Consider the following 22,935-nt stretch of genomic DNA (forward strand, 5'->3'; position numbering starts at 1 on the left):
TTCCCACATCCCCTTCAACATTCCTCATTATCTTTCCCTGTCATTCTAGCCAGTCTGACAGGTGTGTAGTGGTATCTCAGAGTTGTCTTAATTTGGATTTCTCTAATTAATAATGACTTGTGAGCATCTTTTCATATGGTTGGAAATAGCTTCAATTTCTTCATCTGAGAATTGTCTGTTCATAGCCTTTGACCATTTATCAATTGGAGAATGGCTTGATTTCTTATAAATTAGGGTCAATTCTCTATATATTTTGGAAATGAGTCCTTTATCAAAATCTTTGACTGTAAAAATATTTTCCCAGTTTATTGCTTCCCTTCTAATCTTGTCTGCATTAGTTTTTAAACAGAACTTTTTATTGGTTAACTCTTTGATTACTAAAATTACGATAATGTCGAGAAATTTCTAAAAAGGCCCAATAAGGGAAATTCTCTCACACATTGAAAAGTCCAATATTCTAGATGAATATGCAAACCAAAGCGGACACCAAAAGAAATAATAAAAATTAATCAACAAATATTTTCAAATATTGAAATTTCAAAGTTAAGATTTTCATTGAGACATGAAGGAAACCAGAAAAACCAGAAACAGAGACAAGTTGGGGAGAGCATTCCAGACATAGAGGCAGCCAAAGGGGGAGGATGTTTTTGTAAAAAGTTGGATGGTGGTGTTTTGTATTGGAGGAATGGAAAGGGAGTAAAGTAAAAGAAGAACAGGAAGAGTTCAGGTTTTAAAAGTCAAACAGAATTGCATTTTTGATTCTGGAGCCTAATAGGAAGCCATTGGACTTTACTGAATTATGGGGTAACATGGTCAGACTTGTGCTTTAGAAAGATTAGTTTGATAGCTGAATAGAGAATAGACTGGAGTGGGGAATGACAAGCCAGTAAGTTACTATAACAGGTTAGGACTTGAGGTGATAAGAACAAGATGGTGATCATGTCAAAAGAGAAAGGAAAATAGATGAGAGATTTATTGAAGGTAGGCCAGATTGAATGTCAACAGATTAAATATGAAAGGTAAGAGAGAAAGGAGTCAAGGATGATTCCTAGATGTGAGCCTGAATGACTGGGAGGACATTATTACTTCCCCTTTGTTGGGTAGGGAGCAAGGGAATAATTAGTTCCATTTTGGACATGTTGGGTTTAAGATGCCTAAGGAACATGCAGGATGTCCTGTGGGCAGTAGGAGATGGGAGATTGGAAATCAGGAGAGTGCTTAGGGCTGGATTTAAAAAAAGGGAGGGGGGGAAGAGAAAAAGGTGATAGATTGAACTCATAGTAGCTGATGAGATAATATAAAGGAAAAAGAGTATCAGATCCAGGACAAAGCCATTGCACACTCATGGTTAGTAGTAGTACAACTTGTATGAAGATCAAGTAGAAGAGGTTGAATAGAATCTGTCCAATAAGCAGAGAGAGAATCCAAAGAGGATAGTAATTTGAAAACCTGGAAAGATCATTGAATAGTAATAATAATAATAGCACAGTGTTTTGCAAATAATTTTACAAATAATTATCTTATTTTATCCTCATATAACCTTAGGTAGGATTATTATGGTATAATATTTATTATATAAAAGCATTATTATATATTAGTATCTATCATTGTCATATTGTATTTATAATGTATTAGTATGTAATACACGATTATAATAAAATAATTGTTTTAGTTATTTAATAATTATAAAATAATGTAGTATAATAATTTATTATAAGTGCTATTACTATCTATCTTCATTTTACATCTGAGGAAACTGAGATAGAGTTTGTGATTTTTTTAGTGTATGAGGCCAGGTCTTCCTTACTTTTGGTTCATCATTCTATACACTGTACAACCTAGCTTCCTCTCGTAACTTAGAAGAGAGCCATTTCATTTGAATAATGAAGTTGGAAGTTACACTACAGAAAGAGATTGAGAGGCATTTCATTTCGCAGCCTCTCATGAAAAAAGTTTTATACTTTTGTGTTGGCAATCCTTTTATGATCTACAAAAATGTTTAAGGTTCTTTTTTTTTTAATGTAGAAGATTTTAATAGTACTAAAAATTTAATAATCCTAAAAACAGCTGTTATTAACTTCAGGAGCATGAGAAAGTATTAATATTATGTAAGTAAGCAAAGTGCTTTAGAAAACCTTTAAAAAATGATATTACTGGCAATTCTTTTTTTTTTTTTTTTTTTTTTTTTTTTGGCCTGATTTTGATTAGGTGCAATGCTTATTTTCCTTTCTATTGTTTTGATTTGATTTGATTATTTTGTTATTCTTGGCATTAGGTGGGAAGAACCAGGAATAGCTTGTGAAGTGATTTGGAGAAGATGTATAGATTCTCGGATAGATAGTTAACCAAGTAACTGGATTTTTCAAAAGTCAGCTGTAGATTTTGTGTGTATATTCAACTCATAATTCCCTTTTATATGCTGTAAATATCTTAGAATTAAGTGTATGCTAACTATAAAGACTATTAGTTCAAGGTGGTAGAAAGTATGAAAAAGACTAGTTCAAAATATTTCAGAGGGGGAAACATTTCAGGTTGGATTAAATAGGAGGTTTTTTAAGGGAGTTACTTAGCTAGAAAAATCTTCATGATGCCATAGAACACATCCATTTATTCATGAGTCACTTTGAGCTATAGTTCATTTAAAATTAATGAAACTTTTTTTTGTTTTTGTCTTATAGATCTGAAACGGGAAGCCAGTATCTGTCATATGCTGAAGCATCCACATATTGTGGAATTGTTGGAAACATATAGCTCAGATGGAATGCTTTATATGGTTTTTGAATTGTAAGTGTATATGAGTTTTTTTTTTTTTTTTTTTGAGATTTGAAATTACTCTGGGATAAATCTAAGAACTTTTCTCTTTAAATACAATAATAGAATTGAGAGAGATTCTCTAATATGAAATTGAAGTGATTAAAAAGAATAGAAAAAACTTATCATTTATTGTTAAAAGTTTGCTTTTGTTTTAATTAATGAAAGACTAAATTGTGATATTCAAACTATCTTACAAAACTCACAAATGAGTCAAATGTTATAATCATTGTTATTTAAAGTTTTCTCCAGGATAAATCATCTCTTAATTGATAGATTCAATGCCTTTTCTTTAGGGCTTGTCCTTCTTGACCTTTCTGCACTTTTGACAGTACTAACAATCCCCTTGCCTTGCGTATTCTCTTCTCTAGATTTTTGTGGCCCTGTTCTATCTTGGTGCTCCTCCATTTCTGTTCAGTTCTATTTGTTTCTATGTTCTGATAACATGTATAATAAGGCTCTGTCCTGAGACTTTTATTCTTCACTCCCATACTTTCAGTAACATTGTCAGCTTTCCTGAACTCTAGTGTTATCTCTATGTAGATGGCTGCTATATCAACCCTTCAACAAACATTTTAAAGTCCGTACTAGGTGCTAGGTTCTGGAGATTCAACAACAAAAAAAGTAATAGTTGATGCACTCAAGGAAATTATATCCTATTAAGGGAGACTATACATACATACATACATACATACATACACATATATAACGTAGTTTTAGATAGAGGACATGAAAGGGATACCGGGATATCTTCTTTCCTAATATCTTTCACTAATAGTGCTATACCACCAACTACCTTCTAAATATCTTGACTTGAACATCTAAAATTCAACATACCTAAAACAGAATATCTTCCTCCAGCCTCCAAATTCTCCCCTTCTTCCAATGGACCTATTTCTTCTATTTCTTTAATGACTATTTGAAGTAAATGCTTAATCTGCCTGGGTAGGTAATCCTTGGTTGTAGTCCTAGCTTCTTTGCCTTCCGGAAAATCATGTTCCATTACTTCAAGTTTTTCAATGTTGCTGCTGCCAAATCCTGTATGAGCCTGATTGTGACTCCCCAATATTTGAATTAATTATTTTTGGCTACTTGTAAGATTTTTTTCTTGATTTGATAGTTCTAGAATTTGACTATTATGTTCCTTGGAGTTTTTATTTTGGGATCTCTTTCCTGAAGTTATTGGTGAGTTCTTTCAATGCCTATTTTGCCCTTTGTTTCCAGGACATCAGGATAAATTTCCTTGATGATTTTTTGGATGATAGTGTCCAGGTTCTTTTTTTGATTATGGCTTTCAGGTAGTCATTCTGATGTTGTCTCTTCAGATCAGTTGATCAGTTGTGTCTTCTGATGTTTTCTAAGTCAATAGAAAACCTCTCATGAGGTTTTTTACATTTTCTTCCATTTTTTCATTCTTTTGATTTTATTGTTTCCTGATGTCTCATCGAGTCAGTCATTAACTTCTATTTGCCCTATTATAATTTTTAAGGTGTTGTCTTCCTTAGTTAGATTTTTTATTTCCTTTTCCATTTGGCCAGTTTAAAGATTATTTTCTTCTGTGAGTTATCTCCTCTTTCATATTGCCCAATTCTGCTTTTGTTTACTCTTTTTTTTCATAATCCTCTTGCATCATTCTCATTGCTTTTTCCTTTCTTTTATCTCTTATGTGATTTTTTAAACTCCTTTTTGATTTCTTCCATGAGTTCTTTTTAGGCTTGAGAACATTCTGATTTTTCTTTGGTGTTTTCCCATAAGACCAAGTATCTTGGTCTTCTCTGTCACCACAATACATTTCTGTGGTTAGATTCTTTTGTTGAGATTTGATTTTTGAGAGATTTCTTCTCTCCTTCTCCCTCTCCCTCCTTCCCTCTTTTTCCTTTCTTTTAGATTTTAAATTTAAATTCCATCTGCTTCCTAGATAGAAGGAATATTGTCCCAGGCTTCTTGTGCCAGATAAACTAGATTTTTATCTGCTGCTGCGCTGATGTTGCCCTGAGGCTCACAATGTATAGAGATCTGGCAACTTACATAATAGTGAGTGTTGAGTCCAGGTGGGGTGTTTTCTGTGTTTTCTTGAGGTTACACTAGATACATGGAGATTTAGACTTTGGAAGATGCCCTTCTGCATAATAATTCCCCAAAACTGGAGTCTGCAGGCTCCCTTGGTTTTGCCAAGGGGACATAGGGGTATTTTTTTTTTTTTTTTTTTTTTTTTTTGCTTTCTCTACTATCTTAGGACTCAGATCTCCTACTGATTTACTGAAGTGGGGCTTGTTTGCTGCTGGCTCATTGGGGAGCTTTCTATTTTAGATTGTACCCTCTTCCCCCTTACCTGGGTGAGAGGGAACTTTCCTGCTGATCCTTCAAGTTTCTTGGGCTAAAAGATGTTTCATTCTATCTCTTTGCTGATCTGCCACTCCAGGACTTGTCTTGGGGCACTGTTTTATGGTTGTCCAGAGGTGAACATGGGAGAGTTAAAGCAATCACTGCTTATTCCAAGATCTTGATTCACAGAAGTCAGGAGGTAGGATTTTAGTTGGGACTTGAAGCCAGGGAGCTCAGTAGTAAGATTTGAGGAGGTAGAATATTCCAGGCTTGGGGACAGCCAGAGAAAATGCCTGTAGTCAAGAGGTTTCAGTTTCTTATTTCTGGCCTATCTAGGAGTCTAGTGTCACTGGGATCAAAGTTTATGTGTTAGGAAAATAGAAGGACGCTGTTTCATGAAGGACTTTGAGAAAAGAAAGCAATGCAATGAAACTTGTGACTTATTAAAGTTATATAGCAATTGTGTAGAAAATTATGAATTAGGAGAACTGCTATAGTAAAACAAGAAAGAGGTAAGAGACTCAGATGAGGGCAGAGGTGGAATGGGGGTGGGAAGCTGGATGTTAATAATAACCATGGAACAATCAGTTTTGTAGCTTATCCCTCATAATCTGTCTTTACCTCTGCCACATCTGTCCATATAAATATAACATTGGGGCAGCACTCTTCAAAAAGATTTCTGGCTTTTTTTTTTTTTTCCAGAGTACAGGGGCTAAGAAAACCAGTTGCCTTCTTCACTTGTGCATTGGAATGTTGATCTGGTCTGCATGTACATGGCCTTTTCAACAGGCCACACTCCTTAGTAGATTATCACAATGTTTCCCCATAGAGCCAGTATCCTTCCCAGATTAGGAGACACCAGTTTTTTTCTACTTGTTGGCCATAGGACCTATGATTGAAAATAGCAATTGATTTTTTTTATTCAAAATGTAATAAATATTAATGAAATGGATATTTCTATGTGTAGATCAGAAAAAGAGGAGTTATATATGAAACCATGGTTCTATTATATGCAAGATGTTTTTCTTTTTAATTATTACATAATAAATAGAGGTTGTGGTTTTCAAGGTTATCATCATTGTGATTCTTTCTATTAGCTGATTCTTTTTTAAAGATGTTTAAGATCCTGTTTGTTTTTCTTTATTTTCTTGTGGGAGTGGGGGAAGAGGGGAAGAGAAGATAAGGCATTAACCCAGCCCTTTTTCCTTCTATTTATCCTCCCATTGGAGCAAAGAAAAAGGAGAACCAAGAAATATGCGTAAGGAAGCAAAACAAATTTCCTATCCAGCATATGTATGTTTTATTCTCTATCTTTCCAAAGGATATATAGCACATTCATCATTCACCTTCCGTAATCATGGAAGTAATGGGAGACATCTGAGTTTATTGAATAAAGGAGTGATATGGTAAAAATTGTTTTTGGGAAAAATCATCTTACCAGACAATGTGGAAGATGGAATAGTGAGATACTTGAGACTGGGGAACCAAATAGGTGATTTCCGTATTGTGAGTTGAAGATGGTAAGGACCTAAATTACTGACTATATGAGTTGAGAAGATGACACACAAAAGAAATATCATGTCTGTTAAAAAAAAAAAAAAAAACACAGTTTGGTAACTGATTAGCTTTGTAGGGTCAATGCAAATGAGGGGGAGATGATGCTATCAAATTTGAGAACTTGAGTAATTGGAAGCATGAAGGTGCCCTGAACAATAATAGGGAAGTTGAAAAGAGGGGTAGTTCTGGATGTTTTGTTTAATATAAGATGTTATATTTAGGACATCTTGAATTTGAGATGTGTAGGGAACATTTAGTTTCACATATCGAATAAACCATTGATGATTCAAAAATAGAACTCAGGAGAAAGACGAAGAATGTCTCTGTAGAATTAGAAACCATCTACATAGAGATTATAATTGAATAGTTGGAAGCTAATGAGTTCACTGAGAGTGTATAGAGAAATAGAAAAGGGCCTTGTGCATAAGCTTTGGTAAACCTCCAAATTAGTAGATGTGATACTGTTCATGACCTAGTTAGTCAGAGAGGGAAAACCAAGAGAAGGAAGTGAGAAAGGAATATTCTGACTCCCACAGTTGGACTAATCAACTGAGTAGTATGAGAGAAGGAAGTACTAGAAAAGATGTCCAAGAATGCATTGTTATTTGGAGGTGCTAGGTCTTAGGGAGTACAAGAAACTGGGAGGATCTAGAAATGAAAAAGTCTAAATGAAAGGAACTTAATTGATAATTATAGAGAGATCAAGAATTTCAGAGGGCAGAGTAGAATGGATTGGGCAAGTCAGTAATTGGACATTGGCCTGTTAAGAGTTGAGAGGGATAGGAATGAGGGAGAAGAAAACTGGATTTGGGAGCAGGAGGAGTTTTTCAAGTATTGTGGGATGACTGAGAGGAGAAAGGATGACAGTATGTTAAACATTAGAGAGTGATTCCAGTTAAAATATCAATGGATTGGAGTACATCCCATCACAAATTCAGGTGATTAGAAAATTCAGGGGCTCCGGGTAGTGAAGGGAATTCTTTTGAGAACTTGGTAGTAAATATGTATCAGTAGTTTGCCTTTTTTTTTTTTTTTTTTTTAGAACACTGCTAGACATATAGGAAGTGTTTAACATAATACTTGTTGACTTCTGTTTCTGCCTGTCCAGTTATTGGATAAAAACTGATATGTACTTAGGTTTCTGGAACATTAGATTCTTTCCAAAGAGAATGATCAGGAAGTGGTATGTCTCAGGCTGCTTAGAAGCCCAAGCCTAGAAGTCAAGCACAGAATGGGAAACAGATCCTGATGGTACGATTTTCCATAACCTCTGGCCTAACAAGGAGACAGGAGAATGTGTTTTGTTCCAGAGGGAAATCTTGCTTAGTAGCAAGTATGAGCACGATTTACCACTGTTATATCCTTGGAAAGTGTGGAAGTCTTGTGAAAAAGAAGTAGATGGTTGTGTTCCTGGGTATTTCTTTGCAACTCAGTTTCCTCAGTTGTAAAATGAGGAAATTGGACTAGATAATCATTAAAGTTTCCATTTTTAATATTGCTTGAATTTTGTGCTGATCAATATTTTTATTTTCAAAGAAAACTTAATTAGTATCATTGTTTAAAGTAACATTAAAATATTGTTATAGAATCCGATCTTTCTTGTGCAACAAGATAACTGGATAAATATGTATACATATATTGTATTTAACATATACTCTAACATATTTAATATGTATGGGACTACCTGCCATTTAGGGGAGGGGGTGGAGGGAAGGAGGAGAAAAATTGAAACAGAAGTTTTTGCAAGGATCAAAATCACCCATGCATATGTTTTGTATATAAAAAGCTATAATAAAAAAAAATTTTTTTTAAATTGTTATAGTTGAATGTAATATATTTCTAGTAATTCTTGTGAATCATAGTTTTGGGGGGCAAATTTTTATACTCAACATTAACATTTAACTGTATTTACTATTTATGTAACAGGTTAATTTTAGCTCCCATTTCTAGAGCAGGGGGCACATTTAAGATTTCATAAACTAATTTTTAAATGTTGTATTTGCAGTCATTAAATTGTTGATTTTTCCTACATTAAGAATATATTAAAATTCAGTTTTTCCAGGAAAACACTTTTTATATCAATCCAAATCACTTAAAATTAGATTTTGAAACAGATACCCGAATTGTTATTTCTTGCTTTTCATAACCTACAAGTGAATCATTAGCTTAATTTAGTAGTTTTCTGAAAAGTGTTCAGAAGAGAAACAGTATGTGAGCAACAGTGGTAGCTTCTGTGGCTCTTCTCCCACAAACAGTAAGAGGGTCAAGTCAAACAACTGGTCAGACTTTGCTAGCACCAAATATAATACTCCATTGCATTGTCCATATACTGAACTAGATTGCAGTCTCAGAGTGAGGAAGAGAATTTAGCACATTAGAGCTTATAACCACAGGGGACTAAGGACTCTAGTCAGAGTTTCAGTCCAAAAATGAATTTTACTCACTAACAAGAACACTGTCTAGGAGAGTAGTAAATACACCTCTCCTTAAATTATACCAACTTGTAAGAAAGTAAAGTTTACAAACTGCCATAATAAGCCCTGAAAACAATTGCACATAAAATATAGAATTTTAAGGACACTGCCCTTCAACCCCAGGAATAGAGTCCAATTCCAGCATAAAGTTAATAGTCAAGAAATAGGCTAGAAACTTGAGCACATTTTTAAAAAAAAAAAACCTCCCAATCTTAGAAAAGTTCCTATGGTGACAGGGAAGATGAAAACACAGACTCAGAAGAAAATACCAAACTCACAGCTGCTAAATACAACCCCACCTCACTCTCCAATATAGATAGGTTTCAGGTCCAAAAAGAATTCCTGGAAGAACTTGAAAAAGTTATTTTTCCAAACCAAATAAGAGAGACGGTAAAAATTGGGAAAAGATGAGAGCTATACAAGAAAATTGCAGGGGGCAGGAAGGGAAGGGGAGTTAACAGCATGGTAAAGTGTGCCAAACTGTCTGGACACACTATTCTAGGCTGCCAGGGCTTTACATACCAGTGTTCGGGACATACCCGGATAAACTCTGGAAATGAGCTGATCGGGAGATGTAAACAGTCTGTCTTTATTCAATCATCCTCTCAGTGGGGGTAGTAGGAAGTAAGAGCAACTTAAGCTTAGAGCTGTCTATGCTTCCTCTCTTTCGGGCTTACCTTGTGCCCACCCACTCAGCATTGCCATAAGAGGAGCTACAGAGGGGAGATAGGTGGAGTTAGCACTGCATCTCAGGAGGAGATCAAGCGAGCGGGACACACCCCTTGCCATCTCAAGGAACCTATTAGTTTCTATAACTCCTGCAAGATACAACCTCCTGCCTCAGAAGCCAAGCCCCCTTTTACCTCCTGGGCCTGCCCTGCCAAGCTGATGTGGCAAACAGGCTTCGTGGCATATTTTGGAGAGAGAGGAATTCCCTTACAGTAAAGGAGGTGCGCACGCGTGCGCGCGCACACACACACACACACACACACACCTGCTAAAAATTATACCTTAAAAAGCAGAATGGAAAAGCAAATTGAGAGAGGAAGGGATAATTTACCTGTTAGATTGTTGGAGAAGGAGGAATTTATGGCTAAAGAAGAACTAGAGAACATTGATGAAAGGCAAAATGGATGATTTTGATTACATTAAATTTAAAAAAATTTGCAAAAACAAAACCAAAACAGCCAAGTCATCTTGAAGGAAAGCAGAAAGCTGGGAAACAATTTTTGCAGCCATTGTTTCTGATAAAGGCATACCCTTTGATCCAACAATATCACTACTGGCTCAATATCACCACGTGTTAAAAAGCTAGTAGCAGCCCTTTTTGTGGTGACAAGTAATTGGAAATTGAATGGATGCTCATAAATTGGAGAATGGCTAAATAAGTTATGATATGTGAATGTAATGGAATATTGTTGTTTTATAAGAAATGATGAGCAGGCTGATTTCAAAAAAGCTTGGAATATTTACATAAACTGATGTGGAGTGAAGTGAACAGAACATTGAAGAAAACAGAAGTGAACAGAAGTAAGGAGAACATTGTATGCAGTAATTAGCAATGTTATGTGATGATTGACTATGATCGACTTGGCTGTTCTCAGCAATACATTCATTTAAGACAATTCCAATAGACTTGTGATGGAAAATGCCATCTACATCAGAGGGAGAATTATGGACATTGAATATGTGATGAAGAATACTATTTTCATCTTTTTCTGTTTCTTTTTTTTCCTGTGGTTTTCCCTTTTGCTCTGATTTTTTTTTCACAATATGACTAATGTGGAAATATATTTTAAATTATTGTAAATATATAACATATCAGATTGTTTGCTGTCTTGGTGAGGGGGGTGGTGAGAAGAGGAAGAAAAAAATTTGGAACTCAAAATCTTAAAAATGAATTTGAGAACTGTCTTTACATATTATTGGTAAAGTAAAATACTAAGAGGTACAAAAATCCAATGAAGAAAAGAACACTTTGAAAAGCAGATTTGGCCACATGGAAAAAAGATGTGCAAAAAATCAATAAAGGGAAAAAAACAATTCCTTAAAAACAAAATGGAAGAAGAGATACAAAATCTCATCAAAGAAAATAATTCATTTAAAAAATAGAATTGTGCAAATGGAAGCTAATGTAAGAATTATTGGACTATCTGAAAGTCATGCTGGGAAAACAAAACAAAACCAAGACATCATCTTTCAAGAAATTATTAAGGAAACCTGTGCTGATATTTTAGAACTAGAAAGTAAAATAGATATTAAAAGAATCCAGCAATGACCTCCTGAAAGACCAAAATGATAACTCTCAGGAATAACACAGGCTAATTCTAAAACTCCCAGATCAAGGAGAAAGCAATACAAGAAGCCAGAAAGAAACAGTTCAAATTTATGGAGCCAGTCAGAATAACACAAGAGTCAACAGTTTTTACATTAAAGAATCTGGGAGCTTGAAATATAATATTCTGGAATGCAAAATAGCAAAAATTACAACTAGTAATCACCTGCCTAACAAAACAGGGGGAAATGAAAATCCAGTGAAGTAGAAGAACTTTAAGTATTCCTGATGAGCAGACTAGAGCTGAGTAGAAAAATTGACTTTCAAATATGACTCGAGAAGCATAAAAAGGTAATCAGGAAAGAGAAATAAGGTTAAACTGTTTACATTCCTACTTGGGAAGATGATCCTTGCTAACTCCTAAGAACTTTTCTCATTATTAGGGCAGTTAGAAGAAGTATTTTTAGATAGAGGCATGGGTGTGAGTTGAATATGTTGGGGTGATTATCTTTTTTAAAAAAATGAAAGAGTGAAAAGGAGGTTTGTACTGAGAGAGGAAAAAAGGGAGAGGTAGAATGGGGGGTATATGATCTCATATAAAAGAGGCACAAAAGAGCTTTCATAGTGGAAGGGAATAAGGAGAAGGTAGACAAGAACATTTGCAACTTATTCCTATTGGAATTGTCTCAGAGAGAAAGTAATATACATGCACATTTGGGTATAAAAATCTATTTTACCCTTCAGGAACATGAGAGGAGAAGAGAGAGACTAATAGAAGAGAAGATGGATTGGGAGAGGTAGTAATAGAAGCAAAATACTTTTGAAGATGGACAAGGTGAAAAGATAGAAAGTAGGATGGATAGGTAAAAAGAAGAATGGAGGAAAATACAATTAGTAACCATAACTGAAAAATATTTATAGTAAGTTTCTCTGAGCTAATTTCTCAAAAATATAGAGAGATGAATTAAATTTATAACAATGCAAGTTATTTCCCAGTCAAGAAATAGTTAAAATTTATGAACAGACAGTATTCAGACAAAGTAATAAAATCTATCTGTTGCCATATGGGGGGAAAGTGCTTTAAATTACTATTGTTTAGAGACATGGAAATTAAAACAACTCTTGAGATACCATCCCAGATCTATCAGATTGGCTTACATAATAAAAAAGGAAAGTGAAATATGTTGGAAGGGACATGGGAAAATTGTGAATTAATTCAACCATTCTGAGGAAAAATCTGTAACTATGCACAAAGTGCTATATACAATTGCATACCCTTTGTCCCAGCAAAACCACTACTAGATATGTATCTTAAAGAATTTTTTTAAATAAAAAGACAAATATGTATGCAACATTTGTATCAGCTCTTTTAGTGGTGGCAAAAAAAAAAAAAATTGGGAATTGAAGGGATGCCCATTAATTAGGTAATGGCTGAACAAGTTTTGGTATATGATTGTGACAAAATACTATTGTGCTGAGTAGGATGCTCTCAGAAAAACCTCAAAAGACTTATATGAACTGATGCAAAATGAAATGAATAAAACTAGGAGGATTTTGTGACGTCAATATTTTCCATGATCAACTGTGTATGACTTACCTATTCTCAGCAATTCAAGTGATCCAAGACAATTCTGAAAGATTTATGATTTATAGTGCTATTGATCTCTAGGGAAAGAACTGATGAAGTCTGAATGTAGATCAAAGCATACTTTTTCTACTTTCTTTTTTGTCTGTATATTCTTTCACAACATAATTAATAGAAAAATGTTTTGTGACATTGAACATGTATAACATACCAAATTGTTTACCTTTTCCATTGGTGAGGAAGGGAAAGAATTTGGAATTCAGAATTTTAAAAAAATGTTAAAATTATTTTTACCTGTAATTGGGGAAAATAAAATACTTTTAAAAAAAGAAATGAAATAGTGTGGTAAATGAATTATTTTTCCATTGTTGTGCCATTTTGACTTTCTTTGATAGTTGGATTTGTGCCATAAATAGCCATGAAAAAAGCATGGGGAAAAAATCTAAACGGTAAAAATTTCCAAATGGAGTAGAAAGTGATACTAACTCAAATTTTCATAATTTAGTTTCTGTGTACCTTCCACCTGCTGGTAAGGTCAGAGAGTGTTTGAAATAGATATCTTGCTACAAGAGAATATTTTTCACATATACACAAGCACACAAACACACAAATTCAGCTTTATCAGTTGTATATAATTAATATCTTCTTATTCTTCAGGATTGCTTTCAAGGAGGAAATAAAGGATACAAAAATAGTTGAAATCTAAATTGATCAATTTTGCCATGTAATTAAAGTTCTGAAGAAAAGAGATACTTGAAATTCTTAGTCAGCATATGAAATTTTGATTTTGATAGGTTTCACACATATTATCCATATCTTCTTTTAGCAGAGTATCAACAATTGGTCACATTTCTATTTGCTATTCATACTATCAAAAGGAGGTTGAGAAATAGAAAAATATTTATCATTGATTCATAAGTAAAATAGACATTTGAGTTCTTCTAATCCAACTCTAATTTTATGCATGAGAAAACAGGCTCCTTAAGTAAAATGGTTAAGAAGTCAAGTGACTTGGTCACTCTCACATAATAAGTAGAAGTAGGATAAGAACTCAGGGCCTTTGACATAAAATTTAATGTTCTTTCTTTTTTGTTTAAATATTTTCTTTAAAAAATTACTTATTTTGACATTCTTTTTAAATTTTGTGTTCCAAATGCTTTCTGTCGTAGGCCCTCTGCCACCCATGAGAAGGCAAGCAACATGATATCATTCATACATATGAAATTAGGCAAAATCTTATTTCCATATTAGCCATATTTCAAAATAAAAACAAAAAAGTGAGAAAATTATACTTTAGTATTTTTACTCAGAATTAATCAGTTCTCTCAAGAAGAAACCTTATCTCTCCTCCCCCCCCCCTTTTTTTTTTTGTCCTTTGGTATTGTATTTTAGCTAAGTCTTTTGCAGCTGATCATCACGTCATTTTGCATCAATTGATATAGGTCTTGTCATGTTTTTTTCTGATAGCACAATAGTACTCCATCACAATCATGCACCACAACTTGTTCAGCCATTTCCCAATTGGCAAGCATCCCCTCGATTTTGAACTTTTTAATCACCACAAAAAGAGCTACTAGAAATATTTTTGTATACCTAGGTCTTTTTTCCTTTTCCTGTTATCTCTTTGTGATAAAGTGACTTGCCCAGGGTCACACAGGTAGGGTGTGTTAGGTGTCTTAGATTAGATTTGAGCTCAGGTCCTCCTGACTTCAGAGCTGTTGCTCTATTCACTGCACCACCCAGCTGCACCTCTGTTATTGGTTTATTTTCATGTTTTAACCCCATGGGGTTCTTTCATTTGGGTAGTATTTCATCCCCTTTTGATGGTATTTTGAGTAGGTGCGTTTGTTTATTTATGCTTTCTTTGTTATTTATTTATACATGTGTATTTGATACCTAAGGGGTGTGTGTGTGTGTGTGTGTGTGTGTGTGTGTGTGTGTGTGTGTGTGTGTTGGTAGGAAATTTACAGATGCTTCTCTTTTAAAATATTTGGCTCAAATTTTCTAGGTACTTTGTTTTGGGTGTCACACAAGTGGAAATTTGGATGATTAATTTGGCTCATGGGTATACATATATTAAGCTTTTGTTCAGGATTCAGAATTGTCTCTCTTTTGAATAGGCACAGTTCCATATCACAGAATATCTCATCCTAGAACCACATTTGAAGACTGTATTCAGAGAGCTAAAAGAAAATTTACACAGGAGAACAATTATTCCTAAAGAGGAATACTTTCATATGCTCTATAAAAAACAAACAATCATAGAGCTCACCTAAAATGTGGGACAGTGTATTTGTACTAAGTCCGAAGACATAGATTCTAGTTCTTGCTATTCTTTTGTGCTATCCTATGACTTTTTAACAAGTCATAAACAGAATCTTACCTATATGATAAAGGACAAACATGTCTAAGAGTTGTGAGAACCAAATAACTTACTTGATTGGTGAATGGAATTGGTTCTACACTAAACTAAATATAGAATGTAACTAGTAATGGAAAGAACACTTTACATTTAAAAAATTCTTTACGCTTGTGCTATAGTATCTAATCTAGTCATGGTGGTCACTTATCGATAATTCTATATACATGAGCTTCTATTTGTACACTTCAAAATTACAAAGAAAGCTCAATTACAGAAAGTACTCCCTCGGGGGGAGGGGGGAACTCTCCTCTCTCTCCCTCTCCCTTTTCCACTCCCTCTCCTTCTCCCTTTCCCTCTCCCTCTCCTTTTCTCTCTTCCTTTCCCTCTCCCTCTCCCTCTCTCTCTTCCTTTCCCTCTCCCTCTCCTTCTCCTTATCCCTCTCTCTTCTGTTTTTCTTCCCTCATTCTACCTCCCTCTCTCTCCTCTCATCTGTTCCCATTGGGTTTAATTATCATCTCTGTGGCAATGACCTCCAGGTCTGTTTATCTACCCAGTTTCTCCCTTGACCTGATTTTAGTCCAGTCCCCACAATTACTGAGAAGCAAAATCATTGTATAGAGGAAACATACCTCCTTCATCAGCACCAACAGCAACTGCTGACAAACGATCAGGACTCCTATGGATATCATCTGTGAAATCACTAATCCTGCTTTCATTCTAGTCCAAGCAATCATCTGAGAAGCAACTGCAGTGAAGATACAGCCTGGTAACTGTTCCTGTATGTGCTATAACCACAATTTCTAAAGACCCAGGAAGAAAATTCTTGTTACCAAGCCTTTGGCACTGTTAAATGTTTCAACATCAAAAGCTGATATGATTTTATTTGTGTAAATGATCTTCAAAGGAGAATTGCTATTTGCTCTGCTTCTGTACTATAAATACTATGAGAATTTTCCATTTGATTTATAGTTAAGACTTTTCATATGTATTATCTTGCCCAAAATAATGTGAGCTCTTTTGAAACAGAAATTTTTATTATGTGTTTTGCACATAGTAAGTATTTATTCATTCTTCATTTATTTGTGGTCCCTGAGTGTCTTGTTGGTTCTAAACCTAAATCTGAATAAATCAACCAACCAGAATTATAGCTGTCTAAAATACCTTAAAATCTTCCCAGGAAATCTACTAAACAGGGAACTAGGCAGAACTATGGTAAAATTGCTTTCCTCATTCCCTTCTTCTTTATGCCCCGGTCCATGTAAATCCCCTCTGAGACAGATTGAAAAATGCCAGGAAGAATTGAAGTTGGGTGGAGTTTGTCGACCTTCAGTACTATTTATTTTTAGAAGCTCACTTCTCAGAAAGTTTCAGTTCAGTTTATTGGATAATTCCTTTCTGAGAATATTTCTTATTCTTTAATAGAATCCGTGGAAAAGTGAAGATTTATAATTTACCTTATTACTAGCTTTCCTATGATACTTCATTTCTGTAAAATGAATTAGATTTCCCCCCTCCTCCAGATTAACAAGCAAATGCTATAAAAACCTATATCTTTACTGTGAAATGAAAACTTAGAAAAACCTGACAAGACTTTAGTATCAGACATAAAGTATAAGAAAAAATATCTTGTACAATGCACAACAATAGCAGATCATTGGCAACCTAGCACTAGAATCAAATCTATTTGTTTCTAGTTTTCTTTTCATTACACCTATTGTCATCATTCAGAATATACTATTTCCTTTTTTTATATGTAAACATTTATACAATAATCTTACAGAGTAAGAAAAATCAGATCAAAAAGGAAAGAAAATGAGTTAGAAAACAAAATGCAAGTGAACAATAACAAAAAGAATGAGAATTTTGTGTTGTAATACACATTCAGTTCCCATAGTTCTCTCTCTGCATGTAAATGGCTCTCATCATCACAACATCATTGGAACTGGCCTCAATCATCTCATTGTTGGAAAGAGCCATATTCATCAAAATTGATTGTTATATAATATTGCTATTGCTGTGTACAATAATCTCCTGGTTCTGCACATTTCACTTTGCATCAGTTCATGTGAGTCTCCCCAGACTTCTCTGAAGTCACCCTGTTGGTCATTTCTTATAATAATATTCCATCATAGCATTCATATACCATAACTTATTCAGCTATTCTCCAATTGATGGGCATCCATTCAGTTTCCAGTTTCTTGCCACTACAAAAAGGGTTGCCACAAACCTTTTTGCACATGTGGGTCCCTTTTCCTCCTTTAAGATCTCTTTGGGATATAATCCCAGTAGAAACATTGCTAGGTCAAAGGGTATGCATAGTTTGATAACTTTTTGAGCATAGTTCCAAATTGCTCTCCAGAATGGTTGCATCCATTCATAATTGTACTAACAATGTTTCAGTGTCTCAGTTTTTCCACATCCCCTCCAACATTCATCATTATCTTTTCCTGTCATTTTAGCCAATCTTAGAGTTGTTTTAATTTGCATTTCTCTGATCGATAGTGATTTAGAGCATCTTTTCATAAGACTAGAAATGGTTTTAATTTCTTCATCTGAAAATTGTCTCTTCATATCCTTTAACCATTTACCAATTGGAGAATGGCTTGAAGAATATACTGTTTCCAAAGAAGTATTTTCCATAGAGATCTCTTCTCCAACTACTCCCAATTCAAGGTGGATACATTTACATACTTCTTGTTCTCTACTATTATTTTCTAGACCCCCCCCCTTTCAAAAACTTTTCCTTTTTTAGAACCCAAACTCTCCTTTTATATCATCATCTTCTTTATTCTGGTTTCTATCACCTATTAGTCTTCAGAAGATCTGCCACCATTGTCAGCCGCAGTTATGTAATTTTCCCTTCCATCATATTGCCTGTCATCACCTTCAATGAATTTAACATCTTAGGTTTAGAAAGATGGTGTAGATGAAAATTCATATCAAACTTATGTTTAAATACTATCTCCAACTTCATGAATGGTAATGCCTTCTACTCTAAAGATTATTTTCCATATACTCTGTATATCCTTTATGTATATATTTATTTATATGTTGTCTTCTCCTTTACAATGTCTCCTCTCATCATTTCCTTTATTCTTGTCTTCATCATTGACCCAGCATTGCCACCTTCACCATTGCTTTCAGTTACTATAGTTGTCCTTTCCATCCAATTCCATGCCATCATTCTCTATTTTATCTGATTGATGAATTTTATAACATCTTTTAATTTAGCAAGAATGGTGCAGATAAATGATACATTAGATTTGGAATCACATGAGATCCCAATGCAACTCCCTCTCACACATTTATTTATGTGTTGTCTCCCATATTAGCATGAGCTTCTTAGGAACAGAAACTGTTTTGGCCTTTATTTGTATCCTGGTGTTTAGCACAGTGCCTACCATAGAGTAAACAATTAACACTTGCTCATTGACTGACCAAACAACTCCCTGTTTGATAAGAATTAGTGGGAAAACTGAGAAAGAGTCTGCCAGAAATTAGATTTAGATTAATATCTTATATCACTTTCCATATTAAATTTAAAATTGATAAGTGACCTGAATCTTAAAGATCATGCAGTTAACAAAAGTTTTAAAAGAAACAGTTTTCCCTTTTCAGCTTTTGATAAGAAGTAAATTCTTAAAAGATGAGGGTTAGAAATAATTATAAAATATAAACTAGATTACTTGTATTACATAGATTTTTGCATGAACAAAATTAGTATGTATAAGAATGAAAATGAAAAATATTTAGTTGTGGTAAGTCCTTGTATCTGATATTTCTCTTAAGACTGCTATGCGGTTTGGTCATGTATACTTATTGTGTATCTAATTTATATTTTAATATATTTAACATCTACTGGTCATCCTGCCATCTGGGGGAGGGAGTGAGGGGAAGGAGGGGAAAAATTGGAACAAGAGGTTTGGCAGTTGTCAATGCTGTAAAGTTACCCATACATATAACCGTAAATAAAAGGCTATTAAAAAATAAAATAAAATAAAAAAGACTGTTATGAAGTCTTATATAGAAGTTATATAGAAAACTCACAAACATATTCAAGATCAAAAGCTGTTCACCAGTTAGTAAGTGATCAAAGGCTTTGAGCAGAAAACAAAAATTTAAGAATATATAAATTAAAATTTTATTTAAAAAATGAATGTAAGCTCATTGAGGACAGGAATGGTTTTCATTTTTTGTTTGTATTCCCAGAATTTACAGTGAAAATTACTTGTAATAAGCAATAATTTTGATGTGGTTTAATTTTGTGACAGCCATGGTCATATTTATTTGCTTTTCTTAATGTGAAAAAAGGCGCAAAACATCCTTAAACAGTAAATTAAATTGAATTAGTTTCCTCATTGTTACTTGATGTTTTGTAAGTTGAGTAACATATTTTGTCCCAAATATCTGTTTTACTGCTCCTTTAGATTGTTTTTTTAAAACGGTTGTTAATTTAAGCAAATTTGCAAAAAAGGTAGATCTTAAAGAATTAAAAAATAACTACTAAAGCTATTGCCAGAACTGTTTTTCTGGGGGAATCAAGCCTATCAAAGATCATTCAAGCCCACAGTGAAACATAATCAGCATAAATATTAGAATCAAAATGAAGAAAAAGTGCCAAGAACTGACAAACTATTGGTTGCAAAAGTCTAATCTTAGAAAAACAAGCAAAGATCTTCAAAGAGTCTTTTTAGCAGCCAAGTTCTTTGCTTTAAAATGTAACATAAACTTTATGAAGCTCAAAAAATAGTTAAAACCCCAGGATTGGTTTGGTTTTTTAATCTTCTAGCTATTGCTACAAAGAAAAACAAAATATTCATTATGTGAAAGACTAGTAAATAAACACCTAATATTAACATAAAGAAAATGCTTATTGTGGGCAAATATGATACAAAGATTGGAGTAGTGATGATTAGGCAAAAAATCATCTTCTGATGAAACTGTTTTTCATTTAAGGTAAAACCAAAGATGGTTGGAAGAACTTTACATTTGCTACTAAAATCTTGGCATCTTTGTTAGGCAACATCCTCCTCAGAAATATTTATGTGGTTCATTAGTGTACAGCTCTTCATGCTGTGGACCATGTTACCTATTAGGTTTTCTTCACAAAAACTCAAAAATTCCAATTTCCCCTACAACTCATTTTACAGATGATGAAGCTGAGACAAGCATAGTTAAATGACTTGTCCATGGTCACACAGGTAGTAATTGGCAAAGACCAAATTTGAACTCTGGTTTTCCTGACTCCAGGTCTAGCTCTCTATCCACTGAGTTATCCAACTGTCTTGCCTCATCAGAAATGTTCAGATCTTTTTTATTTCCAGTAGGCCTACATCTTGTGTTTATTAAAAGAACAATGAAGTCTTGTCAGTATTATAACATTCAGAAACCTTAAAGTAATTTCCAAATGGAAAGGAAATACTTTGTACAATGTTACATATCACTAAAGGTAAAGAAATATATTTAAGATTTAGAGATATCCTTTGGTAGTCTGGGAACTCACCTGATATAAACTGAATTGAAAATCTATGGGTTACAATCTTTATTAGAGTTAAGCAAATGAACTGTTTGTCTAAGATATGCCTGATACTCAATTTGACAAAAGTCTGTGGTTTCGTGATAAATTGAAGGTGTTGAAAAAAAAAATCTTAATTTAATACTACTTGTATTTTTTTTAAAGCAACCAAAAGAGCATTTTGTGTTATTGTTAATAGCAGCAACTAACATTTATTTAATGCTTTCTATATATTACACATAGTATTAAGCACTTTAAAATTTATTCCATTTGATCTGTACAACAACTCTGAGAAGTAAGTGCTATTATCGTGTACATTTTACAAGTGAGGAAAACAGGCAAACAGGTTAAGTAACTTGCCCAGCACCACACAGCTAATAAATGTCTGAGACTAGATTTGAACTCAGTTTTCCTGATTCCAGGCCCTGTGCTCTGCTCCACCACCCTATCTAGTTGCCCAATATGAAAAGTATTTAAAAGATGTGTAAAATTATAAGGTTTGTTGTATAAGTGAATAAATTTAATTATTTTACTATATTTCAATTAATGAGCACACATTCTTAGTGCCCAGCATATAGTGCTTAACAGATACTTGATAGGTATGTGTTTATTGAACAACAAACTGAAAATTACTGACTTCCCTTCCTTTAACTCTAGTTACTACAGAATAGAAATTTTAAAATGAATTCATGAATTTCCTACTCATTCTTCCTAACTACAACTTATAATTGAATTTCTGCCTTTAGTTGTGACATAAGTAATGCTTTTAAATTCTTGGTTGTATAAAACAGGTATCATTTTATGATTAGAATGGAAATTCTAATTCCCAATAAAAAGTGGGAAATTAGCTTTGGAATAATCCCTGCCGTGCCTTTCTCTCCCCATTGTTAACACAATCCAAAACCACAATTAAATCACCAAGAAAATATATGATTTGTTCCCTGTTCATTAGTTCTTATTTTCTCTTCCTGGCAGATTTTCACTAGTAAAAGGCAGTACAAGTTTTTCATAATTTTGAATGCACTTATACAGATGAAAGATTATCTAATTGTATATACATTCTAAATATCTAAATTAATTCACTTTTCAGTGTTTACTTGAATTTGAAGATATATTTACTATTAATAGTTTTTTACTATTAACAGCTTAACTCATTTTTTAATATTTCTCTTTCATAGTATGGATGGAGCTGATCTGTGTTTTGAAATTGTAAAACGAGCAGATGCTGGTTTTGTATACAGTGAAGCTGTAGCCAGGTATGTAATTTAAACTAATGTGGAGGGGTTGGGGCAAGGGGAAATGTTATAGAGAAAAAAATGGTATAGAAATGATTGTAGAGAGCCTGGTGTAAGAATATATCATAGAAATGTTGTTACTTTTGTTCTACATGGAATACATAAATATTATATTGGTATACCTGAAAATTAACTTTCTCTGAATGTTTGAATATACTACATGAATTTGTATTTTGAGAAAAAATAAACTTTTATTTTCACATCATTTTAGGATCTTCCTCTTATTGATACTTTCAAATAGAAAAGTATTTTAACGCTTGATAGTCCTTATGGAATTAACCTTTATTTAACTGTGAGAGTATGCCTGACTAGGTCTTCACCTTGTATTTCATTTGTCAAATTGTAATTTAGTTGTCAAATTATTAAATGCCCAGTTAATCGAAAGAAAGCCATCAGAGGGACTAGAAAGAAACAGAACCGATTTATATTAGAAGAAATGTTGAATTTATTTGTAGTAGGCACGTATGTAGTCTCTAGCCTAGTGAAACTTTGAGTTCTATGAAGTTAAAAGTTTATAACAACAGTAATTTCTGTAGTACTTTAAAGTAAAACTTTTAAAAACTGAGTTAGCATCTCATAGGGGATCACATAACTGTATATGGGGAGGTCACAAAATTATGATTTATTTTCAGTAAATGTTTTATTTGTGAACCTATTTTTTATACCTATTATATTCAGGGTTACATAAAAATTTCTTAGGTAAAAAAGGGTCAGGAGTGGAAAAAATTGAAGAAGC

At 33.7% G+C, this 22,935-nt stretch overlaps 1 protein-coding gene across 13 annotated transcripts in view; it reads left to right on the forward strand.

Annotated features, from left to right (window-relative positions):
• CASK (calcium/calmodulin dependent serine protein kinase) overlaps positions 1-22,935 on the forward strand; it is a 392,591-nt gene that overhangs the window by 145,238 nt on the left and 224,418 nt on the right. For all 13 annotated transcript variants that reach the window (XM_031959389.1, XM_031959388.1, XM_031959394.1 and 10 more), the window contains exons 3-4: positions 2,679-2,784; positions 22,083-22,160. In XM_031959389.1, the coding sequence (XP_031815249.1) occupies positions 2,679-2,784; positions 22,083-22,160 (184 nt within the window). The remainder of the gene's footprint in view (positions 1-2,678; positions 2,785-22,082; positions 22,161-22,935) is intronic.

This window comes from Sarcophilus harrisii, chromosome 3, assembly GCF_902635505.1.
Source record: "Sarcophilus harrisii chromosome 3, mSarHar1.11, whole genome shotgun sequence".
NCBI lineage: Eukaryota > Metazoa > Chordata > Mammalia > Dasyuromorphia > Dasyuridae > Sarcophilus > Sarcophilus harrisii.